The 13844-nt window shown below is 43.3% G+C and overlaps 1 protein-coding gene across 1 annotated transcript; it reads right to left on the reverse strand.

The window, feature by feature from the left end:
- Window positions 1-618: 618 nt before the first annotated feature.
- ATOH1 (atonal bHLH transcription factor 1) lies at window positions 619-1686 on the reverse strand. The gene has a single exon (XM_021680398.1). It carries the CDS (start codon window positions 1684-1686, stop codon window positions 619-621), a length of 1068 nt encoding a protein of 355 aa, XP_021536073.1.
- Between the last annotated feature and the right edge of the window lie 12158 nt (window positions 1687-13844).

A 13844-nucleotide genomic window follows, 5' to 3' on the forward strand; every position in this document is an offset into this window, starting at 1 on the left:
TGCGCCAAGTTTCCTAAAAGACGCCAACATTATCGCGATCCGGCATACATACTGAGTATGTTTATACAGTATATTAACCTAAGAGTTCCCTGTTTTCTAATGTTCCATAGTCAAAAGTTATTCACTTTGGAGCCATTAACTTTGCGTTTCATGATACATTTTGAGAAAATACTTCGGAATACCAATTCTCCCACACGTGAGTGCGCGCAACACACAGGGATGGATGCCCAGGGCATAAAATAAATTAAAACACAAACCAGCGACAGAGAAGAAAATGCGACGTTTTAGCAGCGTATTGGCAGCAGGGAACTAGAGTAATGATGCCATATTTGGGTACATAGAATTATACCTTATCTAGCTACGGGGGGAGAAGGTGGGAGGAAAGAACAGAACTTCAACAGCAAGTTTTCATCACTATGGACCATAGGAAGTTTGAAATAGCGGCGGCTTTTGCAAGCCATCAGATATAGCTGCCATGTGAAGCCAAATCGTTGCTAAACAACGACAATCGCAGAGCAAAAATTAAAAGGGTGCGGGGATCTTTAATCGCGGGGCTTCCCGCGCATTGGGCAAGGGCGATTTAGTTTCTGTCTCAGTTTTCAGGTTTCTGTCACCTTCCTAACTTGCCTCATCTGAGTCACTGTAATGGGAATGGGGGGAAAACTCCCCGTCGCTTCTGTGGGACCGGGGCGAAGTTTTGCTACTTTCTTCCTGCACCGGCTGCAGGATGCCCCCGGGCAGGGAAGGCGACAGGTTCTTTTGCGCCATCATCGCCGTCAGGGCGCTGTCCTCGAAAGTCGAGAAGTGCAGAGCGTCCAGCTGCACCGAGTATCCTCCCGCGGAGGCTGGGGCCGAAAAGCGAGTCCGGCAACTTCCAGGCGGCGTCGGCCGCTGGCCCCCTCCCGAGGCTGGCTGGGCCCCCGCTGCGGTCGCGGTGCCCGCGCTGCCTTCGTAGGGGGCGGCGGCGCGAACGTGGTGATGGTCGCTCTTGCAGGATGCTGGCGGCGGTGGCGGTTGCTCCCCGCCGCTGGGCGTTTGTAGCAGCTCGGACAAGGCGTTGATGTAGATCTGGGCCATCTGCAGGGTCTCGTATTTGGACAGCTTCTTGTCGTTGTTGAAGGACGGGATAACGTTGCGCAGCTGGTCGAAGGCGTGGTTCAGCCCGTGCATCCTGCGTCGCTCCCTGGCGTTGGCCGCCAGACGCCTTTGCTTCTGCACCCCGTTCACCTGTTTGCTGGAAGGGGCGCGCTGGCGGCTGCAGCCCAGCTCGTCCACTACCACCCCGCCTTTCAGCTTGCACAGCTGTTCCCGCACTTTCACTGGCCCAGGACTCTTGCTGCTGCTACCGCCGCCGCCGCTCCTCCTCACCAGCTCCCCCCGGCCGTCCGCCTCCTCCCGGGGCGCCGCAGCCTCAGAGGCACCCAGCTCGGGGGAATGCAGCAAGTACTGGGCGGCGCGTGCCGTGCAGATGCCCTGCAAAGTAGGAGCCAGCCAGGCGCGTGGGTCGGTGCTGTCCAGGAGGGACAGCTCGGCCGGGTAGACGGGATGCTCTCTCGTCTGCAGGGTCGCAGGTGGCTGTGGCGGCGGCGGCTGCGGCTGCGGCAGGGGGTGAGGCTGGGGATGGCGATGGTGGTCTCCCAACTCCTTCACTTCAGCCCACTCCTCTGCGTGCAGCAGGCGGGACATTGCACTTCAGAGGCTCGGAGGCGCAGAGTCAAATGAGGTACTGGCAAACCAGCTCAACTACAACAAAAACCCTTCCCGGGTCTCTACTGCAATGTCTTATTTTTTTTTCTCCTCGACCCTCCCCCCCCCCCACCGCGAACACACCCCCGGTCGCGTGCAACGAAGCTTCTCCGGTTGCTGAAGGCGCTGCGCCCCTTTAAAAAGCGGCACGCGCCAGTGTGTCTCCCCCCCTCCCCCCACCCCCCGCTCCTCTCCCAGCCCCCTCCTCGCGCCGGTCGCGTGTCTGCTCAGCCAATGGAGGGCGCCGGCAGGCGCGTGCGAGCAGCCAATCAAAGAGTTTTTACACCCGGAGAAAAGTTCCTGCGTACTGAAGACTCCAGCGCCCGCTCAATGTCCACCCGCCCTCCCCCGCGCCACTTCGTCTCTGCTCTTTTAAGTTAGTCAAATTCATATGTTAATTGAGGGTTGTAATTCGACTCCAGTGTTGTGTCACCGCGCCAGCCGCGGGGGTGCGTGAGCGGATGCGGAGCGCATTCTTGGCTGGAACCTGAGCGGGGCTGGACGCGCCTGGCTCTGGGAGGGCACTCCCGGCGGGGAAAAGCCCGCCTGCCCTTTGCTGCCTCCAAGCCCGGATCGCAGCTCTCACCATTTGTGCCCAAACGTGTAAAACCTCTCATGTATGGCATACATATATGTATATATAAATCTTTCATAATACATGTTCATAGATGTGTAATTGCATAGTTATATAATTGCTAGGTGAGACCCACTATTTAAAATCAATGTTAGAATGAAAACAACAACAACAACAGACCCGTAACTGTCTCAGAATACATTTCTTAACTTTCATATCTCGCTCCAAATCGACTTTATGTAATCTAGTCAAGTTGTGGTACAGTGATAGAATGCACTAAATTTCAGATCCCCCAGTCCTCTCAGTGCCCTTTTCCCAGCACCCCGGCCAACTAGGATTGTAATCTGCAGGAAACTCTCTGCTGAGTGGTTGTAGGACGGGGACATTTTACAGTTTCAACACCCACAGTAGGACTCCTTACGAAATGCGGAGCCAGGGGAGAGTGCCCAAAGAAAAACGAAAGGCGCCTCCGCCTCCGTTCCCTGCAATTCTGAACCTTTTCAAGGTACAGAATCCCAGAGTTACCTACCCTTCTGCTTCAGGAGCCCTGTGTTTAATAGGGCGCGTGGCTTCTCCGGCAAACACCCAGAAAACCACAGCCTAACCCACTCCATGCCCGCCCCCCCCCGCTTAGTTCGGGGTGCTTTCCCCAGCATCCCCTATTCCCACCCCCCACGATCACCACAGCCAGCCGGAGAGCCAAAACCCGGGAGGTCTTGGCGAAGCTGGGGCGCAGTCGCTCAGGTGAGCTTCTTGCTCCCTCCCCTTAGCCCAGGCCTCTTGAATTCACAACAAAAAGCCAATCAGAAACGCCCTGGCCCGGGGACCGCCCTGGCTTGTGTCGCTACACCTCGGGGCGCTTTCCTGCACTGTCCGTGGGGCGCAGGAGTGGGACGCAACCGGCGGGTGCTAGTGCTGCTTTCTACGTTAGCGGTGGAAGGGGGTTTCTTCCTCTAGAAGAGATGGTGAAAAGAAAAGCCAGAAGAGAGAGCTCCCTGGAACCTGGTTTTGCAGGGCACAGAAATGACTCAAAGTTGTTCTTGCTAGTATTCACAGGGACTTGATCTAACCTGCTATTTAGATCTCCTTGGACAGAAGAATTTCTGGGACTGGACTGGATTAGTGTGTACACACACGCACACACACACACACTGTATTTTATATGTATACACACACACTGTATTCTACCTACATTTTCTGTACTGTATATTACACACTATATCCTAGCCTTCCATGCCTTGTATACCTTTGTGGAGATAGCTACATCTATCTCCATCTCTATAAAGGTATAGAAGGGTAGAATAGAGTGCTAATTCTGTTTTTCCTTCAACCTTGTTTGTTTGCTGGTGTGTAGGCACAGTCCTTGGCCTTTAGACCTTAAGAGCCAGACCGATCAGAGCTGGATTCTTATATAAATGTTTAGGTTCTGCTGAAATCAGTATGTTAAGTAAGACATGCCGAAACAAAGCAAAAACAGAGAAACCCAAACTTAATCTGCAAACTATTGATGAGAATAAAGAAAACGTGAAAAAGGAAAGTCATCTAGCATCTTTTTTGGGAGAAAATTCTCCAATTTTTTGGTGATTGGACTGAGTACTACTGGCATCAACTAATGATGCGTTTTCTATTTATAAAACGTGCTACTTCAAAAAAATAATTGCTAATAGCTGTGGGTGCCATATTACAACTTTCAGAAAAACGATGAACCATCTTCTATAGAGGTGTGGCTGAGTAAGCGGCTAGAGTTCGGCAGGATCAGTTGTTTATATTGCATTTTATTCCTAACAGTTCGCAACTGTATCAGCTGAAAGTTACTCCTTCCACATAATGTCACTACCAAATATGTAGGATGCCCCAATTTTCCTTGGACTTACATCATCCAAACGTTTTGTTTGTACTTTAGATTTGACTGCATAACCACCAAATATTCATTTTCCTCTGCGCTTAAACAGTATTATGGGCTGTAGCCAAATATTTGTCAGATACACAGATTATTGATCCTAATTTGCTAGCTTTGTACATAATTATTAGCATTAGTGCTTCTTTGAAGCAAGCCTTAATATTTAAGTGAGTAAATTAGAGTGGCCCAATAATGTGAGGAACAGTAAGATTTTTTTATAGGGTGTAGTGAAAGACATTCTTTTGCGTTCAGAGTAAACAGGAAGCTATTTTCCTTATCTTGCCTTCTCTCCCTTTCTCTTCCATTAGGTGGGGCTGAGGAAGCTAGGCATCTGAGCTGGGGAAGGGAACACAGGGCCCAGGATGGGGGGTTGGGGTTGGAGCCTGAGTAGTGTGAGCAGGGTGCCCCTGCAGAGGGTTTGTGGCATACGATGTCAATCATCAAGTAAGGCAAGTGTCTGTAGGGGCTGGATGGTGGTGCAGCAGAGGGTATGGTGATTTAAGCAGAGGGAGGAAGGCTTGTGCGTCCATGGACAGCTGGATTAGTGACATAAGGAAGGATTAATGAAAGAAGTACATATTTGGGGACAATCAGAGTAAGGTTTCTCACTGTCACACAAGGGAGTTACAAATATTGAAATGGAGAAGGCTGTGATGTTGGATTCAAATTGGAAATTTTGATATAAATTTATTGTTTTCAATATGTATAAATAGATGAAGTAGAAATCAACAGATATAAATCTGAGGTGTGTGTGTACCTACATATTCTCCAGTTCTTTTCGTTCTCAGGGCCTGGGATCAGCGAAGAGCATATCTAGTTCTCAGATTTTAGTTTTTAAATAAAATTGTCCTCTAAAAAGAACCAGTGTTCTTGGGGAAATGGGCTGATTCCAAGAATGGGGCAGAAAAGATACAGATGAACATAAAACACCTTGTGTCAGAAATAAGGAAGTGCGCGAAGTGTGATGGGGACAGGTCAAAAGACCAGAGAAGCCTGCTTGAAGAGGCTTCTACGGATAAAATATAGGACAATTTGAGCATCAAAATATGTAATTAGCTACCATTGATAAATAATCTATGAATGCTTATTAATATAACAGAATAAATGAATGCATTGAAGGCTTGATAAATACTTAGTCATGAAATATGTGTTGATTACAAATGAAAGAAGATTGTCCCCACTGCCATGGTGAACTATGGCAGACACCAACTTAATCAAGTGATCAAAGTTAATACCACTAGCAATGGGATAAATCAAATTTATGTGTCATTTGTTATGATGCAGAAAACTCAGCATTACTTCCATGATATTCCTGCCAAAGATACATATCTTGAATCCAGTCAAGAGAGAGCATGATGGGGTGCCTGCGTGGCTCAGTGGGTTGAGTTCCCGACTCTTGATTTGGCCTCTGGTCATGATCTCAGGGTCCTGAGATTGAGCCTCAAGATGGTTCTTCGCTCACCGGGGAGTCTGCTTAAGGATCTCTCTCCCTCTCCCTCTGCCCTCCTCCCCCACTTTCTCTCTCTCTCAAATAAATAAATCTTTGGAGAGAGAGAGAGAGAATATCAAACCAACCCAAACTGAGAGAGCTTCTAGAAAATAACCAGCCTATAAATTTTAAAAGTATCGAGATCATAAAAAGCAAAACGCTTCAGGATCTATTCCAGACTAGAGGAAGATAAAGAGAAATGATAATAAATCTGATGCCTGATTCTATGCTGTCTTGTTTTCTAATAAAGAGCATCATTGGGAAAATTGAGAAAACTTGAATGGTGTGTGAGAAATAGATGGTAGCAAAGTTAATTTCCTGATTTTTGATGGTTTTATTATGGTTGTGTAAAAGAAGAGAAGGTTCTCCTTTTCAGGAAATACTCAGTAAAATATTTGGGGATAATAGAGCAGCTTACTCTCCAATAGTTCAGTAAAAATCTTTTTTGTACTGTGCTTGCAACTTTTTTGTAAGTTTGAGATTGTCTCTAATGAAAAGTAAAAACAAAAACAAAAACAAAACCCCAAACTAATAGGCATATTTACTTTGTTCTTGTCTGGAGTTACTAATTCATCTCAATCCAAGCTTCATACCACAGTGCGTTGAGGCCTATAGTTATTGATGATGCTTTAGGTTAAACTGTGCTCTGCCTAGCCACAGCACAGTATGTATCTAATGGGTTTAAAAATTCTTAGGTTTTAATGACTATTCCATTCACAAGAACTCAAAGAATATTTCTCAAGAGGTGCCAAAAATGGAATATTAACTTGAAATGCATTCTCTTGTAGGTTTTTAAATTAAAAATTTCCTAGTCATGATGAATTCTCCTAAGCAGTGTTCTGATCAGGTTACAAACAATAATAAAAAAAATGAAACAAACAACTATCCCCCACCCAAATGGATTGTTTTCACCATTGGTTGTAGCCTTACCTTAATAACTGGCAATTTTGGGAAAGAATTACACATTTATCCAATCATTCTGATATGAATGGTATTTCAGAGTAATCAAATAGTCTTACTTTAGTTCATCAGGAAAATTTCTTTTCAGACTATTTCTATCTGATAAAGTAGAAAAAATAGAAAATTAAAAAAAAATTGATTATTTGAAACCCCTAATAAAAATTTCTATTTAGGCAATCATTTACAAATGAAGGAGCAATTAGATCAAAGTCTGTTGGGGAATTTTACAATAAAGGGGTCCATTTGTCAACACGAACCCTAGTCATCCATCTTAGTAGCATCGTTTAGAGTAGAAGATGCTGATATTTTGTGCTTCCTGGTTTTTCATGAATTATGAAGTACACAGACCCTTATGAAGTATTGTTTAAAAAAGAAAAAAAATCTGAATTTAATTAAGGCTTCAAGATAACCTCCTGCTTTCGGGAAATATGGAGGATACTATATCAAGTTAAACGACATCACAAGAATGCAAAAAGCCAAACTTACATCATTTAACATTCTATAGAACAAATGTTCAGTTTCACAAGTGTGTGACATGAAGAAAAAAAGGGGGGAGGTGAAGAAGGATTGCTCTTGATTAAGATAGTCTTACGATATAGTACCAAAAGCAATGTGTGGACCTTGTTTAGATTCAGATTCAAATGTAAAAGGACTTTTTTTTTTTAAGACAATTGATGAAATGTGAATTTGAATTCAGTATTATATGATACCAATGAGTTATTGTTATTTTTTTCCCAGTTACAACAAAGGTAGTGTCTTTATCTAAGAAGCTATCTGTGTTCAGAGCCACACATAGATGCATGTAGGGGTGAAATAGCAGGAGATCTATGATTTCCTTTAAAATATTTCATCATAATATCAACAATATGAAAAAGGAATAGTGAAGTGAATGTAGAAAAATCTCAATAATTACTGGATATGGGTGATGTAAAGATTCATTAGACTATTAGCTCTATTTGCTCATGAAAATGTTTACAATAAAGACTTCTTAAAAATCCAGTGGCTTCTCACTATCTATTACATACCAGCCACATGGCTTAGTTTAGCTTTCAAATCCCAGTTATCTGGTCCTAACCTATGTTTCTAGACTGAGATTTCCTTTTGTACAGTGTTTCTTGAACTATATTTTAAAGATCATCTATCTGCATGAGAATCACTTGGGGGTATTTATTAAAAAGGTAGGTTCCTGGGCCCCTATCACATATACCAAATCACCTTTGTCAAGGGGGCCCAGAACTTGTAAATAGATGAACACTTCAAGGGATTCTTAGATGTGTCCTATCTTGAGAACTATTTTTCTACAAGTTTTCCTGTGTTCTCTTCAGCTACTTTATATTTCTGAGAACATGTATTGTAATTTCTGTCACCACAAATCAATAATCCCCAGATACCTATTATTCATTCCTACTTACTAAAGTGTAACCTAAGATTCAAAGTCTAGATCAAATGCCACCGTCTCTAGGAATTCTTCCCTTGTCATCTCTAGGATCACCGTTTGTCTTTCAGCAAGGAGGTGAAAGCAGTGTCTTCAGGTTGGAGAAGTTCAAAATTGCATTCATTATAGTGCCTAAATTTACTTAAGGGTCATTGACCACCAGGAACTGTCAACTCCTTCACAATTTTACAGTATCTGTATTAGTTATCTATTGTTGCATAATAAATCCCCCCAAACTTAGTGGTTTATACAACAGACATTCATTATGTCACGGTCAGTGGGTAAGAGATTCTGATGCTGCTTAGCTGGGTGGTTCTGCTCAAGGTCTCTCATGAGGTTTTAGTCAAGATATCAGCTCGGGCTGTAATCTGAAGGCCTGACTGGGATTGGAAAATTCACTTCCCAGATGGCTCATTGACATGGCTGGAAAGTTAGCATCGGCTGTTGACAGGGGGTCTATTTCTTGCCATGTGGATTTCTCCGGAGGGCTGTTTGAGTGTCCTCTGACACATGATCAACTTGCTTATGCCAGAGGAAGTGACTCAAGGGAGAGAGAAGCAAGCTGCACAATGTTTTAGATCTACATGCCAAAAGCACGCTGTGTCATTTCTACCATATTCTAGTTATTAGAGGTGAGTTACTAAATCAAGACTTAATGAGAGAACAATTAAGCTCCTAATGGAAGGGAAAGGAATCAAAGAATTTGTGAACTTGTGTTAAAACCACCACATACCTTTGTTTCATGTTAATTTCTTTGTTTCCTTTTGAAAAATTTAATTCTTTATTGAACTCAGAGTGCAGAGATATTTTGGTAAAGAGAGAAAAATGCAGCGGAATGCTCTGGAAGTTGCATGTGAAGGTTAGAGTAAGTGAACTAATTTAACAAATTACAAGTGAAGAGAAATTTCAGACTTTCTGTTTCTGTAACAATTTCAAATGGCATGTGTTTAAAGATTGTATTTGTGACCACTTATAATGTGACAATGTTGACCATTGTCAACAATTTAGACTTTCCACAGAAACCATATTATGATGGGTAATTTGCCTTGTATTTCATTTTCTCACGTTTTTGTGAGATCTCTTTTTATTTTAGTCATATTTGTGGATTTGTTTTTAATTTATGTAAGTATATCCTGACCATTGCTTTATAATGATCATTGGGATGGTTAGGGACAGTGGTATGCTGGTAAATGTGTAACAACTGAAAAAAATGCATGCATGTATTGTATACCTACAGAAGTTTATTGTAAAATTTACTAATATAAAGAATGTGTAACACACAGTTAATAAATAATAATAAAATATTCAATATTCTTTATTGTAAATTCTCTATAGCTGCTGATGCTCTCATAGAATGCTTTCATTAATTTTTGCCTTTTTTGTATCCATAACTAATTGCTGCATTTGATGAAAAACTAGAGTGCCCACTTGAATGTGGATTGATGTTTTTCAATTACTGTTAATGAATAAGATGAAAGTGAAACAATAATGAGGATGTATGTCAGAAACGCTCGAGAGTTAATGATGAACAACTTCTTTGTTGAATATAATAATAATAATTTCCCAATATTGTAAGAATATGTGCCCTTTTTTTGATATTATTCATAATGTAATGGCTACAGACACTGACAAAATTTTAAGTTTAATCTTCATTATTAACATTTCACTATCACTTTCTTAAGTTTAGACAATCAATAAAACAATAAAGCAAGCCTTGATTTGGGCATTTACAGATTTCTGTTGGTGTAAATACTCCAGTTGCTAGGTCAAATGGACATTTTCCTTAGCCATATCTTAATTGATTTCCTCTTCAACTTTCAACACAGTCAAAAACATTTTTTTCCAAAATTTCTTTTCTCTTGATTTGGGGGTGGCATATTCTTCTCCTTTGTTTCTCCCTACTTCTCAGGTTGTTCTTTCTTAACTTTCTTTGAGGAGGTTTCCTTCCCTGATTGGCTTGCTACTATGCTCTCATTTCCTCTTACTTTCCCTATACCATCTATATGCCAATCAATAGTAAAGTCTTCTCTAAAGTCCGGTTCTTTCTCGATGATTTTCACTGCTCTTAAAGTAAGCACAAACATCAACAACCAACACTAATTTGGGGGATCGGAGAATGTTTCCCAAGGAAGTAAGACCTGAAAGTTGAATAGGAGGCAGCTAAGGAAGGAGAATGGACACACAGCTATTATAACAGCAACAGCAAAAAGGATCCTTGAAGAGAGACTGCAAAGTCCCGCTCTCTCTGGTCCCTCCCTGTCTCTTCTGCTTCACGTATCCCTGTCCCTTGCGGTGCTCTAGCCACACAGGTTTTTTCTTTGCTCATAGGTGTCAAACATTTTCCCGTGTCTGCCTTCGCACACGTTGTCTGCTATGCTCTTCCTTTCCTGGCGCCTCTTTGTCTGGCTACTTCCTGTTCCACTTTCAGCTCCTACTTTCTCAGGGAAGCATTTCCTGACCCCCCAGAATTCCCCGTTTTACACTTTAATGGTACATTATATTTGTTCACTTTAGTATTGAAAATCATTATCAGAGGGCACCCGGGTGGCTCAGATCTAGTTGGGATCTGCCTTTGGCTCAGGTCATGATCCCAGAGTCCTGGGATCAAGTCCTGAGTCTGGCTCCCTGCTCAGTAGCGAGTCTGCTTCTCCCTCTGCCCCTCCCCCTGCCCACCTCCCCAGCTCGTGCTCTCTCTCTCTCATAAGTAAATAAAATCTTTAAAAAAGAAAGAAAATCATTATCAGATGATTATTTGTGTGATTATTTATTTTATGTTATCTCTCCTCTAACACCCTCCGCTCCTGTGGGTGAGGCTGTTCTGCTCAAGGGCCCATTGTGCAAGCATTGGGGCAGCTGAGGAGGGAAGCTGGCTGATTTCCAGGGGATGAGTCATTTTCACCACCTGGTTTTTCAGTGTTTCCTCTGTGGTAGATGGCCTGTGGTGGGCTTTGGGATGGGAGATAAAGATCTGGACACTTTGTGTTCACTCCTACTGGTCCACCTACATGATTCTTCCTCATATCCCCTTATCTCCACTCTTCCAATCTTACTCCCTACAGGCCCCTGATTAACCAGACATTGCCCAGGAATCAGGGTGTATCCTTGCCATACACCATTTCTTTCTTCATAGAAAGCTGGTGGTCAAGTGAACCGCACAGGATTTCCTCTCCACACTGTCTTTCAGAGCCTTCTCCTTGATCGGCTGTAGTGGAACAGTGGCCTATTGTCAGCTTGCAAATGTGTCAAATCACCTCACCCATGAATCAGGCCTCAGTTTTTCCTTCTGTTGGCCATTCCTTCTCTGTTAGCTCACTAAAGGTGAGGCATTGGTGTAGCTAAGTAATATAAGGGCCTGGGACACATGTTTGTATAAATTACTTAGACTCTGGGCCTGATTGGGTCTGATCCAGAATGTCCCATCTCCGAAACATGATGGATTGCTATTGTGATTCCTCTCCCTCCCACCCCACTTGTGACTTGATGTGATATCCAGATTAAGCAGAGCAGCTCCAGTTGTAGAGTCTCTTAATATCTCTTGGTTGAGAGTCTAGTCTCTACTAAGGTCCAGTAACATGCCAGGATCTGCTTTTATGGCGAATAGTTCTCTGCTACAGATGGCAGAGCCTTGCGTCAAGGCTTAGGGGTCTGTGCTGGGACTCTTCTACTTGGGCTTGCAAAAGACTCTAAATGGCAACCTTGTGTTCCACAAATACCTCTAGCACCATGGGATCTGCCGAATCATATGATCTAAGGGACAAGGATGCTCATTCCACAGCTTAAATCTGCTACAAAGCCCCACTCAAAACTAGCTGCTGCATGAGTCAACTGGTAAGTCAGCACTGTGTTCCTAAATATGGCACATGCTTTCTCCAAAATCCAAAGAGGACTATCAGGCATTATGGTTTTCCTAGTGGCAAAAGGTGCAAGGAGTAATACAATTCTAAAATCATCACTAGTTTAGTAGGAGCTTAGATATTTGTAGGGTTTATCTCCCACCCCCTGGGCCACATATGCCTCACAAGGGCATTTTCTATAAAGCACTTTCTGCTTTCCAGGTCCAATCATCCTTCCTGGTAAATTCAGCAAATCAATAGCCACTTAGTAAGTGCAGCAGCAGACCAGCAGCTGAGATTAGAACTACCACTTGGTTAGGACCACAGTCGTTTACTCCCATCTGCCACGATCCATCTGGTTTTTGCAGGAGTCAGACTGATAGATGGAGACAACTCCTCCTGCATCCTTTAGCATGATACTAAATGCCTGTAGTTCCATTCAGGATGTGGCATTTTTCTGATTTCCTCTCTTGGAGAGGGTGCATTTTCAGAGACTTTCCCTTGGCTTCTTCTGCCACTATGGCTTTGAATCCAAGGTTTAGAGAGCAAATGTGAGCTTTCGGACAGCTGTTAATCATATTCATCTAACCTATGCACTTAGGGACTGGAGAAATGACCACAGCATTTGCACCCACTGGGCTCCCATCGGACGGAGTTAGGAAGGATTCTATTTATCATCTGGACTTCATATATTGTCACTGTAACAAACATCTGTGATAGCATTTTGGTTCTCCTGGTCTCGGTGTCAACTCACAACCTGTATCCAACAGAACCTTTAATATTCTGTGTGTTTTTCTTTCCCAGGTATAACTAGTTTGGGTCCATTTGCAAAAGGATTGGAGGAGTCCTCCGGGGCATCTAATACCCCTTTCCATTGAATGGCTCAAACTTGCTCAAGTGTAGAAACTAGGAAAAGATTAGTAAAATGTTGTTTTGATGTCTGATACCAATCGTTGACCTACCTACTTTTGGTCTTCTCTATTTATGTAGATCAAACAATACCCTTGCTGGCTATCTGTATTCATTTCCTATTGCTATTATAACAGATGTTTTGGTCAGGGTATCCATGGAAACAGAATCGATAGGAGATTCTATACATACATTTATGTATTTTAAGGAATTGGTTCATGAGAATGTGGGGGCTGACAAGTCTGAACGCTGAGAGCAGGCTAGCAGCCTGGTAACTCAGGCAGGAGTTAATGCTGCAGGCTTCAGGCAGAATGGCTTCTTCTATGGGAAGCCTCAATTTCTGCTCTTCAGGCCTCCAACTAATTGATTGAGGCCTACCTACATTATTGAGGGTAATCTCTTTTACTTAAAGTATTGTAAACTGTATTAACCACATCTACAAATACCTTCACAGCAACACCTAGATTCGTGTGTGATTGAGTAACCGGGTACTAAAGCCTAGCCAAGTTGATACAAAAAACTAATCATCACAACAAATTACTACAAACTCAGTGGCTTTAAACCACACATGTGTATACCTCAAGGTTGTAGGGTTAAAGGTTTGGAATCTGTTTCACAGGGCCCAAATCAGGGGGTCGGTAAGGCCATGCTCTTTCTTAAACCTCTAAGGGAGAATGTGTTCCCTTGCCTTTTCCATCTTCTAGAGGCTGCCTGCACATCTTGGCTCACGGCTCTTTTCTCCCTCTTTGAAGCCAGCAGCATAGCATCTTTAAATCTCTCCGACTTCTGTTTCTGTTGTCACATGCCCATCTCTGACTCCACCTCCTGCCTCCTTTACCTTACGGAGAATCTTGTGATTATACTGGGCACACCCGGATCGTCCAGGATAATTGCCGCATCTCAAGATTCTTAATCACATTGCAAGTCTCTTTTGCCATGTAAGGTAACACATTCACAAGTTCCAGGGGATTAGGATGTGGACATCTTTGGCGGAGGGG

This window comes from Neomonachus schauinslandi, chromosome 2 (assembly GCF_002201575.2).
Source record: "Neomonachus schauinslandi chromosome 2, ASM220157v2, whole genome shotgun sequence".
NCBI classification, from domain to species: domain Eukaryota; kingdom Metazoa; phylum Chordata; class Mammalia; order Carnivora; family Phocidae; genus Neomonachus; species Neomonachus schauinslandi.